At 37.7% G+C, this 20,852-nt stretch overlaps 3 protein-coding genes across 5 annotated transcripts; all 3 read right to left on the bottom strand.

The window, feature by feature from the left end:
* Positions 1-15: 15 nt before the first annotated feature.
* On the bottom strand, positions 16-6,730 carry LOC133868380 (chromatin remodeling protein EBS-like). Its single transcript, XM_062305268.1, has 5 exons — positions 6,420-6,730; positions 5,989-6,331; positions 5,793-5,861; positions 5,163-5,301; positions 16-331 (listed from the first exon to the last, which is right to left on the bottom strand). Exons 1-5 carry the CDS (start codon positions 6,490-6,492, stop codon positions 305-307), a joined length of 651 nt encoding a protein of 216 aa, XP_062161252.1. The 5' UTR covers positions 6,493-6,730; the 3' UTR covers positions 16-304.
* A 1,560-nt stretch (positions 6,731-8,290) lies between these two features.
* LOC133867574 (uncharacterized) lies at positions 8,291-12,888 on the bottom strand. Of its 3 annotated transcripts, none has more exons than XM_062304319.1 (9): positions 12,743-12,888; positions 12,209-12,362; positions 12,013-12,074; positions 11,697-11,823; positions 11,139-11,287; positions 10,520-10,627; positions 10,304-10,423; positions 9,419-9,592; positions 8,291-8,630 (listed from the first exon to the last, which is right to left on the bottom strand). In XM_062304319.1, exons 2-9 carry the CDS (start codon positions 12,318-12,320, stop codon positions 8,529-8,531), a joined length of 954 nt encoding a protein of 317 aa, XP_062160303.1. In that variant the 5' UTR covers positions 12,321-12,362; positions 12,743-12,888; the 3' UTR covers positions 8,291-8,528. The 3 variants fall into 3 exon arrangements, with proteins under 3 accessions (XP_062160303.1, XP_062160302.1, XP_062160304.1); XM_062304318.1 differs by having other exon boundaries at positions 12,209-12,385; positions 12,743-12,880; XM_062304320.1 differs by having other exon boundaries at positions 12,209-12,385; positions 12,752-12,831.
* A 1,759-nt stretch (positions 12,889-14,647) lies between these two features.
* Positions 14,648-20,591, bottom strand: LOC133869422 (homeobox protein SBH1). Its single transcript, XM_062306413.1, has 4 exons — positions 19,599-20,591; positions 19,131-19,374; positions 15,534-15,778; positions 14,648-15,139 (listed from the first exon to the last, which is right to left on the bottom strand). The coding sequence occupies exons 1-4, from the start codon at positions 19,956-19,958 to the stop codon at positions 14,936-14,938; spliced, it is 1,053 nt and encodes a 350-aa protein (XP_062162397.1). The 5' UTR covers positions 19,959-20,591; the 3' UTR covers positions 14,648-14,935.
* Between the last annotated feature and the right edge of the window lie 261 nt (positions 20,592-20,852).

Genomic DNA, 20,852 nt, shown 5'->3' with positions numbered 1-20,852 from the left:
TCACAAACTACTGGAAGAAATTCAGAATCCAGTTTCGTTTTACTTAAAAGGTCTCTGGTGACCAATGTGATCTTAGAACTCCACACTGGAACTGAACTGAAATCTCTTTTTGGACAGAAAGAAGGTTTAATATGCTAATCTAGCAGAGATACATATATCTTAGTCAAACACATAAGCTACTAATGGTCACCAGTCTAAGCTGTACATTCCACACAATAACAATCAAAGGGCTATCTCCTCACAAAATAGTTGTGTCCTCATTTTGCAGCAAGAGTTGTCTCCTCCAGCAAACCCCTAATTGTGGTCATCTCTTCCGGCGCTTGGGCTCCACCTGGCAAAGATGAAAAACTTCATCTATAAATCAAATATTACAAAAGCGAGAGCTGCAAGTTTCAACTGACAATAGCTATGCAAATTATTCTCAGGTAGTTATCTAGAGTAAATTCTCCCTTCAATTGAAATCGGGGATCAATCACTTAAAACCTCCACGAGCATACAACTTAAAACCTCCCTTCATTGATGAGTAAGATTTGTTTCGAAGCTAAATTTTTGTGACAACATAGAAATCAGATTCAATCTTTTTAATAGCAGAGGCCTCTAGCTAAAATCAATTACAGAGTATACTTGAAAGAGAGCCCCTTCTATACGGTAGTGGCAAAAACCAGTGGTTTTTTGCCAACCAATAACCACTTGACACATCAGCTAAAAGCAAAAAATTAAAATGTTACTGAATTAGCCAATCCCTCCCCATCTCTCTTCTAAACTCTCTTCTAAAGCCCACGATTCCAACAAAAAAGAAAAACCCCACTGCCCAAAAACCCCTAAACATATCTGGTTAAAAGTCTAATTCAAATCTGTGCTAATAAATTCTTACCAGTTAAAAAAGAGAGTAATGCTGTTCTTACCCAAATCTGGTATAGAAGGGGCTCTCAATTAGAAATTAGGCGAAAAAAAAAATGGTTGAGGCATTTCATCATACACTTTGTGTGCGATTTGCATTTTTGTTTCCTATAGATTATACATAAACTTAAGAAAAAAAATCTTTTACTCTTAAATCAGGACCAAAGAGTGAATTAATAGAAAAAAAAAAATTCCAAAATTATGATCCATTTGTTGAAGCAATCCATCATGAGCATCCACAGATCTTCCTCGGTAAACATTCTAAGGAACAAGGAAGGAAGTCACAAAAAGGAATTAGGGATGTACTAGGCCTCAGCTTCTAAGACTTTCATCTTCAAGAAGATTTCAGTGCCCTATTACAAAGGTTGAAGATTGGGAAGAACCTACATGAGAACTTTCAGGCAAGAACCAGTCCGGTCGGTGGCGGTAGCGTCCGGCCCAGTCACTGGCGGCGGCTTTCTGGCCTGGGCAGTGCCATGGTGGGGCGGTGATGCTCTTCCGGTTGGGGGATTTTTTCCTCAGGCTGGATTGTGATATTCTTGGGCAGTGGGGAGGGATTTTAGAAGGGAAAAATGGAGAGTACCTGGAATCCGCCATGGTGGGGCGGTGATGCTGCTCTTCCGGTTGGGGGATTTTTTCCTCAGGCTGGATTGTGATATTCTGCTGTGGGGAGGGATTTTAGAAGGGAAAAATGGAGAGTTGCGAATGGAGAAGCGAGAGGATCCTGTACATCAAGAGCATCCCATTTTTTTATTTTTAGTTGACGTGTCCATTTTTTATTGGTGGGCAAAAATCCCATCCTTTCTGCCACGACCAGACAGAAGTTATTCTCTACTTGAAATTAGTAGCTCTAAGAGCAAGCTAATCAACAAGCATATCAAGATATTGGCTTAGCTACTTATCAAAAAAAAGATATTGGCTTAGCTCCTAAGTAAATAAACATGCATACTAACAATGATTGGGAGTAGACTAACATAAACGTAGCATAATTCTCATATTTCTATGGCTAATCCACAAATGCTAGTCTGTTCTCACCCAAATCCTATTGTACTATTTAAGCATATGTATGGTGCATATATGGTGGATCAAACTACTAACGAGGAGAGAGAGAGAGAGAGAGAGAACATAATGGAAGGCATGAGTCAAATTTATGGATTTTTCTTGAAACCTATGAAAAAGGTATAGACTATGAAAAAGTAACCATAATCCAGTTGTTCCAATCAAATGTACAGATCAAGACAGTCTGCCATACAAAACACAGATTATGAAAATGACAATATCACGACCTTGAGAATTATGCTTGATATTGTACAAGAACTTCAACACATCAAATATGCTGCAGAAATTTTAGTACAAGTGAGGATATTCCTGGAAAGAGCACAAAACAGGCATGCTACAAGTGTATGATTATCATAGCCAGACTGCTTGGAGACCCAAGGGATCAACATTGTACTATGGGTTGCGCCCCTTTGCGTCTCTTGAATATACTTTACTTATCAAAAAAAAAAAAGGGTAACAAAAGATCCCAAGCGACAATTTGCTTTGAGAGTATTTTATGATTACAACAGGCCAAAAGATTTTGGCATAGTATAAATTGTCAAGTGTCAAGCAGGATCGGGAGAGATTTAATTTACTAAAAATATTGTTTTTCACCAACCAGTATTGGCCTCTATAGCACTACTTTAGCAGTACTATTTCAATCACCAAATCTGATACTCGAGTCTCAAACATTAACATTGTCTTACATGTATCCAAAATGGCACATAGGACCATAAAGATAAGGGGAAGAATGAAAAATCAACATCGAGACTGCCAGATAAAATTTTTACGGAGATGAGCGAATCAAGGGTACTCTAATATTACTCTGTCAATCAGTTCAAATATATAGGTTGTTGATATATCAAATATTTTCCTTCTGAAAAAGAACCTGTTAATTACTAAATGGTATAGACAAGCACAATGTTCAAATATAAAGGGAAAAAAACATAATTTGGGAAAATGTCAGAAATTTACCTTCTATTTTCAAAACTAACACTCTTAACCTGAGATATTTTTTGATGAATAATAATTTTATTGAAAGCAAAAGGCAAATCCCTCATATTTGTATGAAGAGTATACAAGAGAGACAATCAACCCAAATCTAAAAAATTAACAAGATCTAAAAGATTCGAAGAGGAGAAGCTAGGAACATAGACTACATCCCAATCTAAAAGAGATCTCAAAAAAAAAAAAAAAAAAGAATTTTAAACATATCAGGCTGGACCTCGCAGTCCACCAAGAAACACCGATTCCTTTCTCTTCATATGTTCCACATTAAAAAAGCAGGAATAACTTTTTCAGATGGCCTCTTTGGGACATCCCCGCCCATGAGTGTTCCAACAATGAAGCAGCTCTAAGATGTCGCTAGGCATAGCCCACAAAACTCCGAATAAATTGAGAGCAAGTGCTAGAGATCACTAGTGTACTCACAATAAATGAGAAGGAGATTAACAATCTTCTCATTATTTTTGCATAGGCAACACCAATTCACAAGAGTGAAACGCCGCCTTCTAAGATATCAACCGGGACAATTCCACCCAAAGCTACCGTCCATATAAAGAAAGTCATATGAGGCGGGGCCTTAGCCTTCCATTTTCAGGAGAACGGACAAGGCTCTCCTGTTTGTAAAGCTTTATAATAGCTCTTCACTTCAAAGTTGTGATTGTTAGACGGGGTCCACAACATTCTATCTGCCTCTCCCAAATGAGTTTTCAAGGAGTATAACAATTTGAGAAAGAGTCAAGAGATTCCAGCTCCCAATCATGCACTGCCTAGCCTAATGAAACTCGGATTCCAATGGATAGAAGAGCAGGAGGAAACCAAGTAATCCGACATCAAGGCCTCTTTGCACTCTTCCCCTGAAATTGCTATTTTATTTTATTTTTTCCATAATTTTATTGGGTGTGTTTGGCAACACACTCCTCCCTTTTTTCATTTATCCCCAAAAAAAAGTCAACCCCTTTTTTTCCTATTACCAAACAACTTTCTTCACTTTTCTCTCACAAAAAATTCAAATCTCCTTTCACCTTTATATCAAATCAATCCTTCTTACTATTCAAACCAAAAACCCACAACAAAACTCTTTACCAAACAGGCCCATTGTCATCTAACCGGTCTAATCTATAACCCTCACCGTATCTCCCTTTCGGCACTAAAATGGAGCACATCAGGTGCGTAAAGACAATGGGCTTGTGTTGATAATCTGTACTTCAACTTTCAACTAGATGACCAAGGGAAATTTTGCTAACCAACAGCTTACCACAGCAAGTTACAAAGCAGGATGAAATATCAATAATGGTTGACTGCCATTCAACTCAAACTATTTGTTATATATAAAAAAGAAACAAGTACTCCAAAGCCTAGAAGTAGATCCTGTAAGTATAACTTTTTACTTTCAATAAAATGATTTAGAAAATGTCATCCAGAAAGAAATCCACAATACGTAATAACATTTTAGGTATCATCACGTATATGCATAATATAAATCCTGAATGCACCTTCAGTAGTGAGAATGAGATGAGAATATCCATCATGCCAAAGGACAGCTTCCAATAAAATAGGGAAAACAAAAGTACATCCGAACTTATATGAGCATTAGCAGGAATGCCAATTTATCAGACTATTTCATCTTAATAGGTATTCAACCAAAAGTTATAAAGTAAGACTGAGATTGATTGTTAACACTAGAGAAGCCTGAATTCTTACAATCTTCATATGCAGAGACTGCATCTCAAAAGACTTGAATAGAATCTGTAACCAAGGCAGCATATCCATTTACAACATTCACATCTTGACCAATTTAACAGTAAAGCAGGTAGCAATACTTTTCAACTTATGGTTCACGTGTTTAGATTTGCTCATATATCTTCTTCTTCAGCACTATAGTGCTTCTCATTACAAAGGAGGCATCTTATATGTTTCCTTTACCAAACAAGAACAATCCACCACAGGACCAGCTACACCAAATGCAAACCATCCACCGCAGGTTGAGTTTCAGACAGTATAACACACCTTATGTTTCAAATACAAAAAAGAGAAACAAAGATAAAAGAACCATGTTTTACATGAGAAGAATATTTCTAGAAAACTTATTCCCCCCACCACCAAAAAGAAAAAAGCACATTGTGTATCATGCACAAGTTGAGACAAGAAAATGAATTAATGCAAACAAAGACATGAAACATGAGTCTACAATTATGTGGAATTGAGAAACACAGTCACACCTTGGCATCAGCTCCTGGTGACTCTGAAAATACAGTCTGGGGTTTTTTAACATCATCATCCGATGAACATTCAGAACACATAAAACGATCCAGTTTTTTAGCTTCTTCGATAGTCATGCCCACACAAGCAGGATGATACCTATAAGGCAACGGTAAGCGTTACAGTAAGCATTTAAGCAAGTGACTAGAAATCCAAACTCAGTATACTGTGGAATACAAGGCATACCTAAAGCAGTATAATCTAATGCATGAATAACATCAACACCAATGGGTTTTCCATTTTTCTACTGAAAGAGTTATCACAACAAAAAGAAATTAAGCCTTCATATGATGCAATTTACATCAGTTAACCTCAATCACAACAAGTCATAAACCTACAGAATTATGACACAAAGCCTAGATAAGACAGACGGATATAGGCCTATCCCTCTATTAGTAGTGATTCTAATAGAAATCTAACATTAAGTGGGTCAATCCTCCAAATTTTCATAGGCCCAAAAGCTCTTTCTCTTTCAACAATCTTTTCACTACAGAATTTTAACATACTAGAAACGTATATAAAAATAAAAATAAAAAATGAATTTCAACACTGAAAAAGCACGTGAAAAAGAAGAACCTAGATCAATTTACCAGTCCTTGCACCCCTCACACTGCACCATGAGGTCGTCCGGGTTGTAAGGCATCTCACATTTGCAGTACCTTCAGCACAAAACCCAACAAAAATCAAAACCCATCAATGTACTTACCCAAAGCAAACAAAACACTCCCACACGCATTTCCATCAAACCCATAAAAACCCAAAAGGGCAACAACAAAAAAAACTCACACAGCCACTCGGTCGGGCGTGAATCCCCCAGTAGCAGCCTTGTACTCAAATCTGCAATAGTAATCCTCAGCCCCAACATTCTCGAGCTTGGTATAGTTCTTGAAAGAGTGAACCGTGCACTTCCCTTCAATCGTGTGAGCGCTCTGCACGTCGTAGTGGTCGGACAAGAACAACTCCTTGGCCCCGTGGAACTGTCTCCGCCCACCGATCGACTCCTCGGGCCGATAATACCACCTCACCCTCACCTTCACGTTGTTCCTACCGTCCGTCTCGATCTTCTCTATGCGGGCCACGTATGGGGGCTTACCCGTGTCCGATGGTCGCATCAGCACACAATCCCCAGCTGCAAAAACCAACAAAAAAGCTAACATTTTTTACACCCAAAACCAAAAAAAGTTTCATTTTTGAGAGGTGGGTGTTCCAGCTTGTACCTCTGACAATCTTGTTGGTGCCTCTGATGGTGTAGGAGTCCAAGTCCTTTTTGCCTGGTCTAGTTTTTGCCATTGAGTAGGGTTTACAGGGAGCCTATGAAGGTTGAAAATGTAGGGACTTTGGAGCAAAAAATTTCGGTGGCAAAAATGAGAGATTTTGTTGTTTCAAAACTTGAATTTTGGGGGAGAAGAGAAGAGAGAAACCGCAGGGTCGTCTTCAATCTTCATGGAGGAGGAGGTGGACAGAGTGACTGTGACGCTTGACCTGAGAGACACAGTGACTTTATTGGTACAAGGGAATTGTCGTCGTTTTGTTTTCCAAATTTCTATATAAACCCCGTTTACGGTCTCTGCCTTCTATTTTTTCAAATTAAGGTTTTTGAGGCGATGAGTTTCGTCGTAATAAGTAAATTTAGTAACGAGTTTGCAAAATTCGTTAGCTGTCGACGCCCGTTAAGGATTCTCGGTTCTCAACAATTAGTTGTCCCACTTGTAGTGTCTATAATTGTTTCGACAGTTATTAGTCTTTAGATGGCCTTTAGCAGCAGGACGTCGTACCCTTCTCTCTTGGAACTACTCAAATTGTCTAAACTTTCGAGCAACCAATCGTAAAGACTCTAAAGAGTGTCTCAATTTTGGCTTTAAGATTAAAGAGTTTTCATAATTTTCGTAACGTCCATACAAAATTATTTATTTGAATTTGATAAAATTCAAACAAGTGATTATAAGAGATCATTTATGAGACCTACCTCGACTCAAAAAAGACCTTCAAATTTACGGCATAAATATTCTACAATTGAAAATCCTCTTATTACCCATGTCCTCTCTTTTTTGGGTAGGAGTTTGTTAAAAAGGGTTTTTCTATCCGAACAAAGACCTCCCTTTCTTTTTGGGCAAAAAATGGTAGGAAATCCAAATCCAACATTTTATACTTTTGGCCAACAAAATCTTATAGCTTTTTCATTGCGTAGTCACCCCATAAAAGTCGTTCCCAAAGGCGTTTGTCCAGGCGACAATAATGGCCACAGTAAGTCTCAATAGAATTTCAAAGTTCAAGGTCTGTTTAAGATCTATGAATAGGAAAATAGAAAACTATAGCCTATAGTTCGTTCTATAGGAGAACAAGATGAGACAGCTCAGGTGGGACATTGGATGAATCCTGAGACACAGTTTGTTGCTTTTCAAAAGAGAAAAACAAATCAGCCTGAACTTGATTGTCTCATGAACTAATCATGAAGTTTTCACCGTCCAAAAAACTTTAATCAAATTTAGATTACCCCATTTGACAAGGATAGAGATTTATGATTTTGCTGTCCAAATTGTTAGTAACAACTGTGAAAAATTTCTTATAGAGCCTACCAACCCGAACAGCTTACCTGTCTGCTCGAACAATTAAGTCCCATAAGAGCTCTCACATTTGTTGTCCGAATTGCTAATAATCCCAAATTGCTAGGCGTCCAAATCCACTACTTTCACATTCCTATTGCATCCTTGAAATTATGAGTCACGCAGTGTTAAACATACAATGTATTTGAGACCGTTAGGCGTCATTTCACACCAACCAAACAAAGTTTGAACTTGAAATCATACACCATGTGATGTAACATGAAAACACTTCTCACGCAGACCCAATGACACTTGATTTTAGCCAGAAGACCCACAAAGCTGTTTACATACTGACCTAAAAGAAAACAGCATGCTGTGATGCGGTAACAAAAAGCAGCTGTTCTTCCAAGCCTCCGTGCTTTATCAGCCACTGAATTCCGGATGCCTACTAGTTGGTCAGGTTTCAACAGTAGAGGGAAATACTGAAATAACTTCACTGCAGCAAATTCTTTATAATGGAAGTCAGTAGCACATCAAGAAAAATATGGGAGAAAGTGACTGCTTTCTGGTCATTATGATTGAGAATAGCCAAAATTCATCTGCAAAACTCCTAGCTGATGACTACAAGGTCAATACACAAGAAAAATCAACATATCCAGCCACGCATCTGCATGGTTTTGACAGAAACGACATGATTACTTTTTGGGTTTTTCCTTTCCCTCAAAAGGGAAAATCATTCCTATTCTCAGCTACTGGAGTAGAGCTTATAATTTTGATAGTGCTTTAACGGTTAATTGGAGTATGCATCCTCTCAACAATTTTGTTCACGGCGTCACGGGACATCACCAGTGTGTCATGAAGCAGAAGGCTATAGACATTCAAACCCTGCAAAACATGTGCAACAAGCATCAGCAGTATGTGGAAACCAACTTTAGAGGTAGCTGATTAAATTATCTACCATGGCTTGAAATCACTGTCATGGGTTTCATCACCATTGTGCTGAACACAGTAAAGCAGAGAAAGTCTACCCAGATCAAAGGCCAGTGTTCAATACCAAAACAATCCTATCAAATATTCAAGAGGCTGAGACTGATCATTAGGCTATATTGAAGTTGAATTTGTTACGTGTATGTATTCCTTACACGTGACTCTGCCTTTAGCTCCGACTATCCTTTCTTTTCATAGGATATCGGTGACAAGGCAGATACAATTTTTTCTCTTCCTTCTTTCTTACTTATCAAAAAAATATTCAAGAGGCTGATTTTTTTTTTTTTGGTGTCGTGGGGGATTATGCAATCACATGTTTGGATGTATGTTTTGTAACTATTCAACATCTTATGCAATAAATCAAGAAAAAATAGGTACGGTGAATTTTTTTTATTTTTTATTTCTTTTTTAGCTTTAGAGGATTTACTCATGCACCCAAGGGAACTCAAACTCCCAACCTCACCCGCCAACCCATACAAGGAGGGATGACAGTCCAACATTCCTGGGAATTTGAAATTTTTGTCACACTTGTTTGTACCCCTGATTAATTGCCTAAAGAAAATAAGGCCTGTTGCTTCCAGGAACCACATCACATGTCTGAACTTATCTCGACTTAGACCTGCAAATTAATTAATTGGCTTCCATTTGAGATACACCATGGAACAAGGATCAGAAGAGCAACTTACTATCGATGGCAATACATTGACATAATGTAGATTTTGTGTGGCCAACTTCAGCTTTTCATTTATGGGGCCACCGTCCACCAGCAGAACTTTCTTCGTGTTCTCCATTTGCTTGACATAGTTCACCAAATTCTTGGTCTTATGTGTAGGAACCTCCAAATCATCAAAAACCAGAAGCTGTACATTTGAGCAACTTTCTCTAGTTAGGTTTCATAAATCTGATAGAAATAAAAGATTCAAGTACTCGATACATAAAAAATGCACAGAAAATATGATAGCAGGCACTATAGCTAAGAAAATAAGCACAAAAGAACGTTCATAGGCACAGCAAAGAGGTAATGATTTACACTCGAGAATACACATAATAGGCTAAATTGGTGAAACAGGGCTCATCCAACTAAACCAACTATAGTCAATATAAGGCTTCTTAGCAGTACTTTTCACAACTATGATGATGATGATAAAGGCTAAGAAGAACTCCTGAAAAATAACAATAAAAGAACAAACATATTTCATTTGTGCTTGGTTACCAAGGTTATTGTGCTTCACTATGTTCAAAGCACACCTCATAATCATAATTCCTAACCAGAGACATTTCCATCATATCTCGAGGACATCCCAACCTCATCCAGACAATTCGATGATTCTCAATTTTTCAAAATGCAGAGGGGCAGTTAAAGCTCCAAACTGAGCAGTAACTCACGTTACTACAGAAGACAAGCGTGGAAGCTTAAAACCAAACTGGTTAATCAAAGAGAAAAAATAAGCTCAGAACAGCCTAGGGCCTAAAGATATTACTATATTTCCTTGTAGTACACACAGAATCAATTCCCAATAACTCTAATCATTGTAAGCCAGATATGGAAGATCTGGGAGAGAAAGACTTGCCTTTCCTTCTGCTGCACGAGCTGTCAAAGCAATTCTCAGCCCTAGACGCCGAACCTTCTTATTCAGCTTGATAGCATGACTTCGTGGCTTAGGGCCATGCATAGTAGCACCACCCCTAAACTGTTACACATCCATTAAATTCATTAAGGTCTACAAAAAGCATCTTAATGTCAGAGCAACAATAAGAAACTTATAATTCATAAATAGTGTAATTACCTGGGGCCCACGCAAAGTTCCATGCCTTGCTCGACCAGTACCCTTCTGTCGCCACGGCTTTCTCCCAGTGCCACTAACCTCACTAATGGTTTTTGTTGAATGTGTTCCCTGCAGGCCAGCTCAATCAGGAACTAGTCTTACTGACATCCACATCTAATACATCCTCACAAGTCACAAGAGAGGATTAATAATCTCTTTTCCTTTAATGGCTAGATTGCAGACTTACTACATACAATATGAACAATGAGAATCTGCATAGACCTGAACATTCTAATCAAAAAATGACAGGTGACAATGTGAAACCAGAAAAAATTGGTCAGTAAGCTTCCTCTAATGCAAGAACCCAAAGGCTTGATATCAACGATATGCGTAATTAAAACAGAATTTTCCTCCCTCCCCTACAGGAAATATGGAAATTTAAGGAATGAGAACAGCAATTGGAATCCATATTTGCTACAGTCCCAGGCTATAATGCATCCATGTAGCAAGGATACTAGTATTAATCATAGTTTTGTTTTTTCTTGTTCAGTGATATGTACAATTTTATTTTAATACCACTACTGTCATTACAACCACAAGCTTCAGGCACCAAAAGTCGAAAATAATAATCAATAACTACCTGTTGCCGTTTTGCAAGTTGCCATAGTACAACACGATGAATAATATCCTTCCTAATAGGCACGTCAAAAACATCACCAGCCAAAACCATGAAGCCCTTGTCTTCATTGTGAAAATTTGTTACTGGAATTACCAGGTCCTGATAAAGCCCTATGCCATGATACATTACATCATTAAAACGTTTTGATAACTTGGAAACAATAGTAACGCTTAAATTATTCCAGAAATTCATCATTAGCCACAACATAAAATATAGGATACAAGATAAATGAGACAAAGAAGTCAAAATCTACAGTGAACAAAAGTAAATAATCACATTTGTCAAACTACCACATAAGATTGATGCTAAGTATAGGAACCAAAAAAACAGGGTCGATCTATAAAACGTAAAGGTCAAATTTCAACAAACTCTTGAGCTTCAAAAGAGAAAAGAATTATTATCATATTTATTATAGGTGAGAATGCACACTCATACACACTCTCAACAACAATCATCATCCTTCAGAGCAACAAGGTACACAAATATTCATGCATAAAATGTTTTAGCTCTTCCTCATACCTATAGTACGCTCCGTTGTTACCATAGGCTTCTTGGACAATAAATCAGAGGGAAATGCTCCTTCACTCGATTCAGGAGTCAGAATGGAAGTTGAAAGCCATCGATTAGCGAGGATAGATGATCCACCCTACAATAATGCATACAGTATAGGCTTGTAACCGAAATGCCAGAAGTATGGAAGCAAACAAAACCAAACAAATTGGCATGTTGAATATATGATTGCCATATAACTCTAATAGTATAGCTTTTGACACCTAAAAATAAAACATCGAACTTTAGAAAATGGGTGAGGAAAGCAAATATAACGAGAATGTACCTTGAAAAGACCACAAGACCCGGAAGAAAATACGCTATCCCGATAAAGATGGCCATACAAATCTGTTAAAAATGGTGAAAAAGTAAACAAAAAAACATATAAATAAAGATTTACAAAGCCACAAAAGGACCCAACTTTGCAATCTAACAAATAATGACCTACAAAGAAAAAACAATAAGATACATATATCGCTTACCATGAGAAGTTCGAAGCGATTGACATGTGATACTTGGAGAATCATAGCGGCCAAGTGCACATAAGGACCCATAAAAGGAACGCAAAAGCTTTCGGGACATTGACACCGCCATAATCCCACAAACTTGTAAAGACTCCCCCGAAGTTTATTCCAACTAAAGCAAAAAAAAAAAATTACCTGTCCATTTACCCTCCCAAAGATTAGTTTCCTCAAACCAAATCTTAAAACAGACATTTATGAACCTTCAAAATAGGAGAAAAAATAAATTATAAGTTACTTGATGCAAAATACAAGATGCACAGCTAAGTGCATTATATATTCAAGCACTGTATTAAGTGGATTGGAATTATTTTAATGTTATTTTTTGGCATTTGTGCTGTGCTCAGTGAGAGAATTAGACGTTTCAGTATTCGGTTAAATTCGAGCATTAAGAAGCAGTATATATAGCTCTCTATCACTGACCAATTGAACTGATCTCGACTTGTTCGACAAAATCCCGCAGAGAATAAAATTACAAAATAAAGACTTAAAAACCTTGGCTACCAAAAGGAAGGGCAATCTGAGGAAAAGTGGTACTGCTTCAACGGGGCTGCTGAAATTGATGGCCGTCGATGCTCCAGCCGGAGAGTGTGTTGGGTGCAAGGAGGCAAGTGACAGGGAGAGAGAGGAAAATGAAAACCTCAATTTAAGGAAGCTGCGTGCGTGTGGATTAGTTGGGGCCTCACTGCGCGAGCGCATTCCATGCGTTGTGGGCTTTCACCAAGCCAAGGAAGCCCAAGCACGATTTCAAATTGGGTTGAGAAGTCAAGCCCCAGGCAATGCTCGGGTTTTTTTTAGAAATCATTTGTTGGTGACCAAAAATAAAATAAAATAAACACAAGAAAACCATTATGTTGTTTTTCCTCATTTTTTTATTTTTTTATTTTTTTTTTAGAGAGTAACGTTAGATACTATGTTTTTATTCTAGGATTTGGATTAGGTGGTGTTAAAAAATTACAGTATATGTGTTGTATTTTATTCAACTGTTCATATTTAATTTCTTTTTTTCTCATAAAAAATTTAGAATTAAATTTAGACTATTAAAAAAACTATAGCACATATGTTGTAATTTTTTTACTGTACCTAAGTCAAATCCCTTAGTATAAAATTATTCAACAATGTTATCGTGGCACTTTAAATCAATCATTGGATTTTTATTATTATTATTATTTAACAATCATTAATTTAAGGGTTAGGAGTGTCGGTTTAAAAAAAACTTGCAATTTCAAAACGCAATCAATAAAATATGAGTTTTAAAAATGCAGTTAAATATTTGGTAAAATTGTGGTTTGGCTTTTAAAATCGTGCATTTTTAAAAATGCACCTATTGTGATTTGAAAACTTAAAAAAAATATTAAAAAATCGTTATTTTTTTTAAATGCACTCCTAAATGAGATTCTTTTTGTGATTTTTATAGAAAATGTTTTGTATTTTTAAGCTTTTATTATTATTACATCCAAGGGCAAACAGAAGGGGTCCGAGGGCAATGGTCCTCCTTCTCGATGGTATGTAGGGATTGCAAAACGAGTTTGTGTCGGGTTGACCTGCCAACCCGAACCGGACACGATTAATTAAATGGGTTCACACATGAAACCCGAACACAACACATCTATGAGCCAAAAAACCCGACATGACACGCTTGACCTGTTTAGCTTATGAGTCATGTTGGGTTAACACAATCCAAATAAGTTAAGTTAGCACGTTTATAGACCGTAACCCGTTTAAATAAACCCAAACCCTATAACTTTATGTTACGTTTGTGAGTTGTGTCAAAAATTAACAACCTAATTTTAAGACTGTCGGTGTTTATCTTATAATGGCACTTAAGAAAATGCACCACCAGCTGTTTTTCTTGAAGGCTGAGGCTCTTGTCGGTTGGGGCCAGGACGTTTTGCTCATGCACGTAGTTGTTTTCTCAGTACTTTGAGCCACGCGTTTGATTCGTTTTCGACCATCTCTTAACGTATTGTCCAATCGATCGAGAAAGAACTCCATCAGTAATGGGAAAATGACAAAAGACAATTAAATTACAGATTACAGATGATTCCAAAGAGCCACCATGACCAGGCCATCACTACTGCATGCAAGATGATAGAACATTTCCAATATTATGATTTGTCTAGTTTTCTCATGGGTTTATTCTCTTCTTTATTTAGCCTAGGGTTTCTTGTTCATGATATATTGTAATACAGTTTATGACATGTAGCCTAAGGGCCTTTGTCTATCACTTTCTTTCATATTATATATTTCTACACAAAACAGATTACATGCATGGTCAAAGCTGGATTAGCAGCTAAGACAACAGAACACTCTACTGGTGTAGAAAAAGGACCGCTCTCTCAAAGCCACATTCAAATACTAGGGCATTATAATACCAGTTCTTTTCAAACGCATGAAATGGCTTTCATAGAAGTTCAAAACGAAGTGCTACAAGCTTTCAGCTTAGAAGTACAAACTTAGTAATATATACTGTTAGTTCTAGTCCCACCCAAATGGAGCAACTCCAACTATATGAAAAGCAGCACTTTAACCCCTCTATATAAATAAGAGAACTGATTAAATAGACTCTACATGAGTTAATATGATAACATGATATAAAGCGATGTCAGAGGATATAGTTTAGAGGTGCAACAACATTCCATATATATATATATATATATAATATGATATTGTGGATAATTATAATCTTCAGAGCAGCGTGGGCGAAATATCCATGGGAAAGGGGTTGCCCAAGACATTGTCCATGTAATAGTGGGGATTGGTAGCATCCATCACCACAAACTGCATGTCTTCTGAAGGCTTCCAGTGCCGTTTTCTTTGATTAATGAACCAGTTGTTTATTTGCTTCTGATCCAGCCCCGTAGATTCTGCAAGAGCCAGCTTTTGCGACTCCTGTTGACAAATTATTAAGGTTGATTGCATACTCTAAAGCAGGCAGAATACATTTTTGTTAAAAGTATGAATAGTAACTATTGAATCACCACTTATTTTAAAAACTTAACCCGATAGGAATGAATAAATTTAATCATTTAATTTTTATTCTAACACTTACCCTCACATGTAGGTTTAAACTCCCCCTTATCAGATGAGGCTCAACACGTGGCATATTTAATTAATTGAAACAATAAGTGAATAACGGAGACGATGCTCGAATTCAATACTTCTACTCTGATACTATATTAAATCGATCACCACTTATCTTAAAAACCTAAACTAATTAGAAGGGATGACTTTAACCATTTAATTATATCCTAAACAATGTCCAATGGGTGTTAAGGATGTTTACCGATGGGTACGGCCATTTGTAATGCCTGCTCCACCAATCCAGCAACTGCTGCCTGGCTTCTTTAGGCAGTTTTCCTTTTTTCCTCTTCTTCATGAACTCCTGCTTCAGACTGCCTAAATATCCACTGTATTTACGCAAAAGCTGACCTTTAAGCTCCCGGTCCTCTGCCTGCGGATCAATGAAGTTATTATTCAAATCAACCTCTTCTTCAGACGATCCATTCCTATCCACAGCCTCGCCAAAAGCTGATAACAACAAAGAGTAGTAAGCACCACAACATGAAAATAGTTTTCATGAACAAATTGCAGCCAGTTCTGTCACATGCTTAGGAAGCAGTCCTATAGTCCTTTATTAATATAGCAGTTGTAAATTAATATAAAACTATTCCATAAGTCTCTAAAGGAATCCATAAATTCCACAGCAAGAAAGGAACATATGAATTTACTATTTGTACTTCCTTCCAACTTGTACAAATTGAAATGCTGAGAAATTCAAATTAATGAAATAAAGTACTATGAAATATGTTAGACTAAGACTATACCATTAGCAATACACACACACACAAATTGTTCAGCTGAATGGAAGTTCTTTAATTCCCTTATGGACTAATGGATCTGATGTTTGTAATTAAAGCCTGTTTTTGGTGGCTAAAAGGAACTCCTTTTAGATGCATAGATGCCCTTTTCTAAAATCCCAACAAGGTATGGGAAAACTATGTTATACTTTATCCGTGTACATCAAATTTAGCTATATATGTAGACCTAGTTAACCCTAATACAGGATTCTTTTAGTGCATATCTTTCTTTCTTATCATTTCTCACCATATAAATATGGTGGCACCATGATAGCCTAATTGCAGACTCCCTACTTCTTGAAGCCCGCCCCACTGGTTCATCCTGGTACCTTTCCACAATACAAGAATTTCTTGCTCAATAAAGAAATAATTAAGGCCTTCATTAGTATTTAACACTGAACTCAACATGATAATTAAAACAATGCTTTTAAACAAGAATTGGACATGCATTCAAGTTGCTGAGACTTCAGGAAAGGACCTCATCTCTTGATACAAATAATAGCGTAACAAGTACACTTATCTAAGCAATGGGAAACTGCTTTAATAGAGACTAGTATAGCAAATGACATTAATTATCTAAATAGCTTTGATGGATTATAAAGCAATAGTATCCATTCTCTAAGTAGGAACTACCCTATATATTAACTCAAAACGCTAAAAGGAAAAGAGCAACACTTCTATCAGATGGGAGAAACTAACCTCCATGATATGCTCCTGATCAAAATTAAAAAGACCAACTAATTCAGAAAAACGGAGGAAATTAAGGATCCTCAGATCATGGACTTGTGCTAAAGTTATACAAAGAGTGATTTCTTGAAAGGTTCTAGTATATTGGATTGTGTTCATGGGCGCATGCCGACAAAACTGTATGATCCAGAATCATGGATATAGCAGCTGAAGCATATATTGCTCCCAAGAGAATATCCCCAGGTCATTTTTCCTACCCAGAGAAAGTTATGCTACTCATAAGAGAAACCTAATTTTGAATATCAAAATAATTTCACATACATGGATATTATATTATATTAATATAATAACCTCACAGGTGTATGTGTATGGCTTCCTGTTATCCCCCTTTACTCCTAAACGTGTATGCCCTCTTGTGACTGCTCTTGGTCTTGGAGGAATATTTTGAAGCTAATTAGACCACTTGCCCATGGTAAGATTGTTCGGGTAGTGGGACCTGGTCCATCCTTTGACTCCTTTGTCTGGACCAGATCCCCTTCTAGCTCCATTTCCATCAAATCTGCTTGGAAGAAGTTCTGCCTCTGGGCTGCTCCTGTTTTTTGACATAAGCTTGTCTAGCATGACAAAGTTATCCCGCATCATGCCTTCATCCCTAGGTTGGTCACTTTGGGGAGGCTTCCCACGAAATATGTGCTCTACAAGCATAGTATGTCTATTGACTTGTCTTATGTTCTCTAGAGTCAAGAAGAAGAGACTAGGCCGCTTCAATTGTAACCTTAACTAGTCCTTCTGATATAGAGTGCAGATGCGACTAGCTAGTGTTTTTCCCAGGTCATGACAAATAGTATCAAAACCAATCTAGTAATGCCATATGATGCCGGATCGAGTACTATAATACAATGGTTAACCCTATGAAGACGTCATTAATTTGAGTTAGGGCAATTATGACATCCCAAATTACGAAAGCTAGTAAGTTCTACACCCAGTGTGTAGATTATGAAGATGTGTATGTGCCAAACCCAACATCTGTTGTGTATTGTGCGAGACTAAGGAGCCCCAACTATAACTTTGACTAATTCTTTTGAGATATAGCACTACATGACATTACTATGTTAGCTTTGATACAATTTGGCACTACCCAAAGACTACATTATACCCAAAATAAAAACCATGGGAACCTCAAAATACAAATTAAAAAATTAAGAATTGGACTATTTTATTAGGCTTGGTCAATAGGATGAGACTATTATGTGAAGCATTAAAGACATCATAGTACAGGCAGGCAGCTATGAACATAAGGAGCACTGCTAACTAAAACAACATTAAACACCCAAGTATACCATCTATGCATTTGAGGAAAACTTGGGAGAGATCACTCTTTCTTCAATAGCATTTAAACAAGCACAGCCACTTCAGTAGCTCAGCCTATATATGCACCTAAATACATTTTATCATATGATAATGGTAACTCCATATGACACTAAATTAATTATGAAAAACACTAAAAGCTTATTTAATCCCATGGAAAGATTAAACCTTTTATTAGTGCACATAACCATCTACTGCGGTCCCGGGTACCACTCTCACTTCCAAACATCATCCGCTTACGTAGTTACATACTCCAAATGGCTTCTAATCTCTAGACCTACCTGTAACTGCATTTGCATAGTCCATTGCACAAAGTTCCAGGATCAATCTGCGCACTGAGGGCAGAAGAAACCCTATTTCTACGAAACCTTAAATTCAAATGAATATAATAGCTAAATGGCACATTTTTCAAACTACCAAACTTAAACGGGGACATTCACATATAATTAAGCAGAATTTAGTCGCTGTTCCAACTTCCAGACGTCCAGTCTTCACTTTTGAAGTCCCCGAAGGGATTTCCATCCAACTGGCTGTACGGACATTACACGTAGGTATCTTCTTCGTCAAATTACTCAAGCCAGAAGAACCGTACCATAGGGGAAAAACCTGGACAAGCTATTATCTCATCTTATATATGTTTCTGGCATCGGCTAAAAATATAGCAATATTCATGAGCAACCAAGCAAGGCATTTAATGAACAAGAAGCAAAAAGAAAATCCCACTACTAGAAATAACTTGTTTAAACAAATACCCTAGCTAGTATCTAAACAAGCACTAAAAAGAAAAAGATTAGGAATGGGGAGATCACAAGCAACCACTTTGCGATCGAAGCTCTCTTCCATATTGTTAACAATTAATGCTAATTAAACCTATATGTTCTTCGAAACAAACCCATGCATGGCTGGTAGCTAGATATATATATATATATATATATATAGTAAACAAGATAGAGATGAAGGGTAGCCACCAGAATCTGAAGAAGAAATTGTTAGGGCTTTGAATTGGCACTCGATCCTTTGAAGAAAAATCATGGCTTCCTTAAAGGGTTTTGAAAGCTCTTGCTCGTACTTAGTCAGCATCTCACAGTAGGCCTCCATGAACTGATCCAGAGCCGGATCTTCACCGATGCAGCCGGTCCCTGTCTGGCCCGTTGCCGCCGCTGATGCACAGACTTCTTCTAGCCTTGCCACCACTTCAGGCGGTGCCCCAACCTGTTTCGTTCAAGACCTCCCATAAGAAACACGACGGGAGCCAGGAAAATCAAAAAAGGAGAAAAAGGCAAACACTTGAAGACTGTCTCTATCATTTCGGTTGAAAGGGTTTTGACTTCACCTTTTTTTTTTCTTTCCTTCTTTTCCTGAGACTATATATAATTACTCTGAAACATGTTATGTGTATGAAATCTGAGTCAAAATTTTGAGTTCTCTATATATACCTTTTGACAATTGACATAGGCAGCCAAGAGTCGGTGATAGTGAGGATGACCCATGATCTTAGCCTTCACAGCAGAATTGTTGCCGTCGTTGTTGTTATTGTTGTTGCTCTCCATGTTATAAAAGCCGGTGTTGCTATTATTGTTGTGGTCATGAAGAACGAAAGAGGAGGTGTTAGTGTCACGATTTTGATTGTTGGTGGGAGGTAAAGGGAGGAATAGAGTATTGTTTGTGTCTGTATTAGGATGATGATGACCATGATGAGAAGTCATTAGAGGCATCATCATCATCATTGGACATAAGCCATAACTGTTTTCTCCAAAAGCCATCATACAAGAAGTGCCATTAGAGCCACTCTCCATTATCTCTCTCTATCTCTTCTCTCCTCTCTCTCTCTCTCTCTCTCTCTCTCTCCGACGCAATCTTTTTGCGCTAAAGAAGGTTGTCTCCAGGGCTAGCTCTCCCGGGTTTTATGCTACAACATTCAGGGCTTTTTACAGGAAATCCTAAAAATAATGATAGTGGTAGTGGTCTGGCAAAGCCTGCTTAGATTTCCTTTGGAAAATGGGTGTTATCTTTCTGCTCGCGCGTTAGCAGCATTAACTCTCCCTCTCTCAGAGTCTAAGTAGGATGTATGAGTAGAGTGAGACAAGGGATTCACAATCACATGCACAGAGCGCACGCTGGATAGGCAGAGAGAGTCAGAGAAAGAGAGAGAGAGAGAGAGAGAGAGCGCTTATAGAAGAAGGGGCGGTGGCTCATGTAAGTGTTTTGATGCACAGGTGCAAAGCTTTACCTTCCCAATGAAAACTCTCCACCCTTTTCTTGCACTGCCACTGATGCACTGCCATTACTGGCAAAGAATGAGAGAGAGAGACAGACAGAGAGAGAGAAATATATTTGGTAGAGAGAGAAAGAGGAACGATCAAATCGAGGAAGAGCCAAGAGGTCACCCAACTGAGTGATGGACGGAGGAAGATAAAGGTTTTTGGGGCACGGAATCACTCCTCCTCTCTCTCTCTCCTTGTAACTATTGTGGCTTGATGATAGCAATCTGTCCACTCATTTAATATTCGCACTTTAGTTGTCCTCTTCTTCATCCCAAACCCCTCTCTCTCTCTCTCTCTCTCTCTCTCTTTCTTTATATAATTTTGTTAAGAAAGAAACAAATAAATGTTTGGGAACTGATGCTGTCAAGGCAGGATGCGATCAACAACAACTACACGACGTCGTTGTACTCTCTTCTTTGAAAGTCT

The sequence above is a fragment of the Alnus glutinosa genome, chromosome 5 (genome assembly GCF_958979055.1).
Source record: "Alnus glutinosa chromosome 5, dhAlnGlut1.1, whole genome shotgun sequence".
Lineage (NCBI taxonomy): Eukaryota > Viridiplantae > Streptophyta > Magnoliopsida > Fagales > Betulaceae > Alnus > Alnus glutinosa.
The sequence above is the reverse complement of the archived record's forward strand: the minus strand, read 5'-3'. Positions and strand labels throughout refer to the sequence as shown.

Coding starts and splice junctions, on each gene's coding strand:
- LOC133869422 (XM_062306413.1), bottom strand. CDS start 19,958: ATGGAGAGTGGCTCTAATGGCACTTCTTGTATGATGGCTTTTGGAGAA. Junction 19,375..19,598: donor CCTATGTCAATTGTCAAAAG/GTATATATAGAG, acceptor TGAACGAAACAG/GTTGGGGCACCGCCTGAAGT. Junction 15,140..15,533: donor ACAAATGGCCGTACCCATCG/GTAAACATCCTT, acceptor ATTTGTCAACAG/GAGTCGCAAAAGCTGGCTCT.
- LOC133868380 (XM_062305268.1), bottom strand. CDS start 6,492: ATGGCAAAAACTAGACCAGGCAAAAAGGACTTGGACTCCTACACCATC. Junction 6,332..6,419: donor CACCAACAAGATTGTCAGAG/GTACAAGCTGGA, acceptor TGGTTTTTGCAG/CTGGGGATTGTGTGCTGATG. Junction 5,862..5,988: donor ACGCCCGACCGAGTGGCTGT/GTGAGTTTTTTT, acceptor TTTGTGCTGAAG/GTACTGCAAATGTGAGATGC.
- LOC133867574 (XM_062304319.1), bottom strand. CDS start 12,320: ATGGCGGTGTCAATGTCCCGAAAGCTTTTGCGTTCCTTTTATGGGTCC. Junction 11,288..11,696: donor AACAACGGAGCGTACTATAG/GTATGAGGAAGA, acceptor ATCATGGCATAG/GGCTTTATCAGGACCTGGTA. Junction 10,424..10,519: donor GAACTTTGCGTGGGCCCCAG/GTAATTACACTA, acceptor GATGTGTAACAG/TTTAGGGGTGGTGCTACTAT.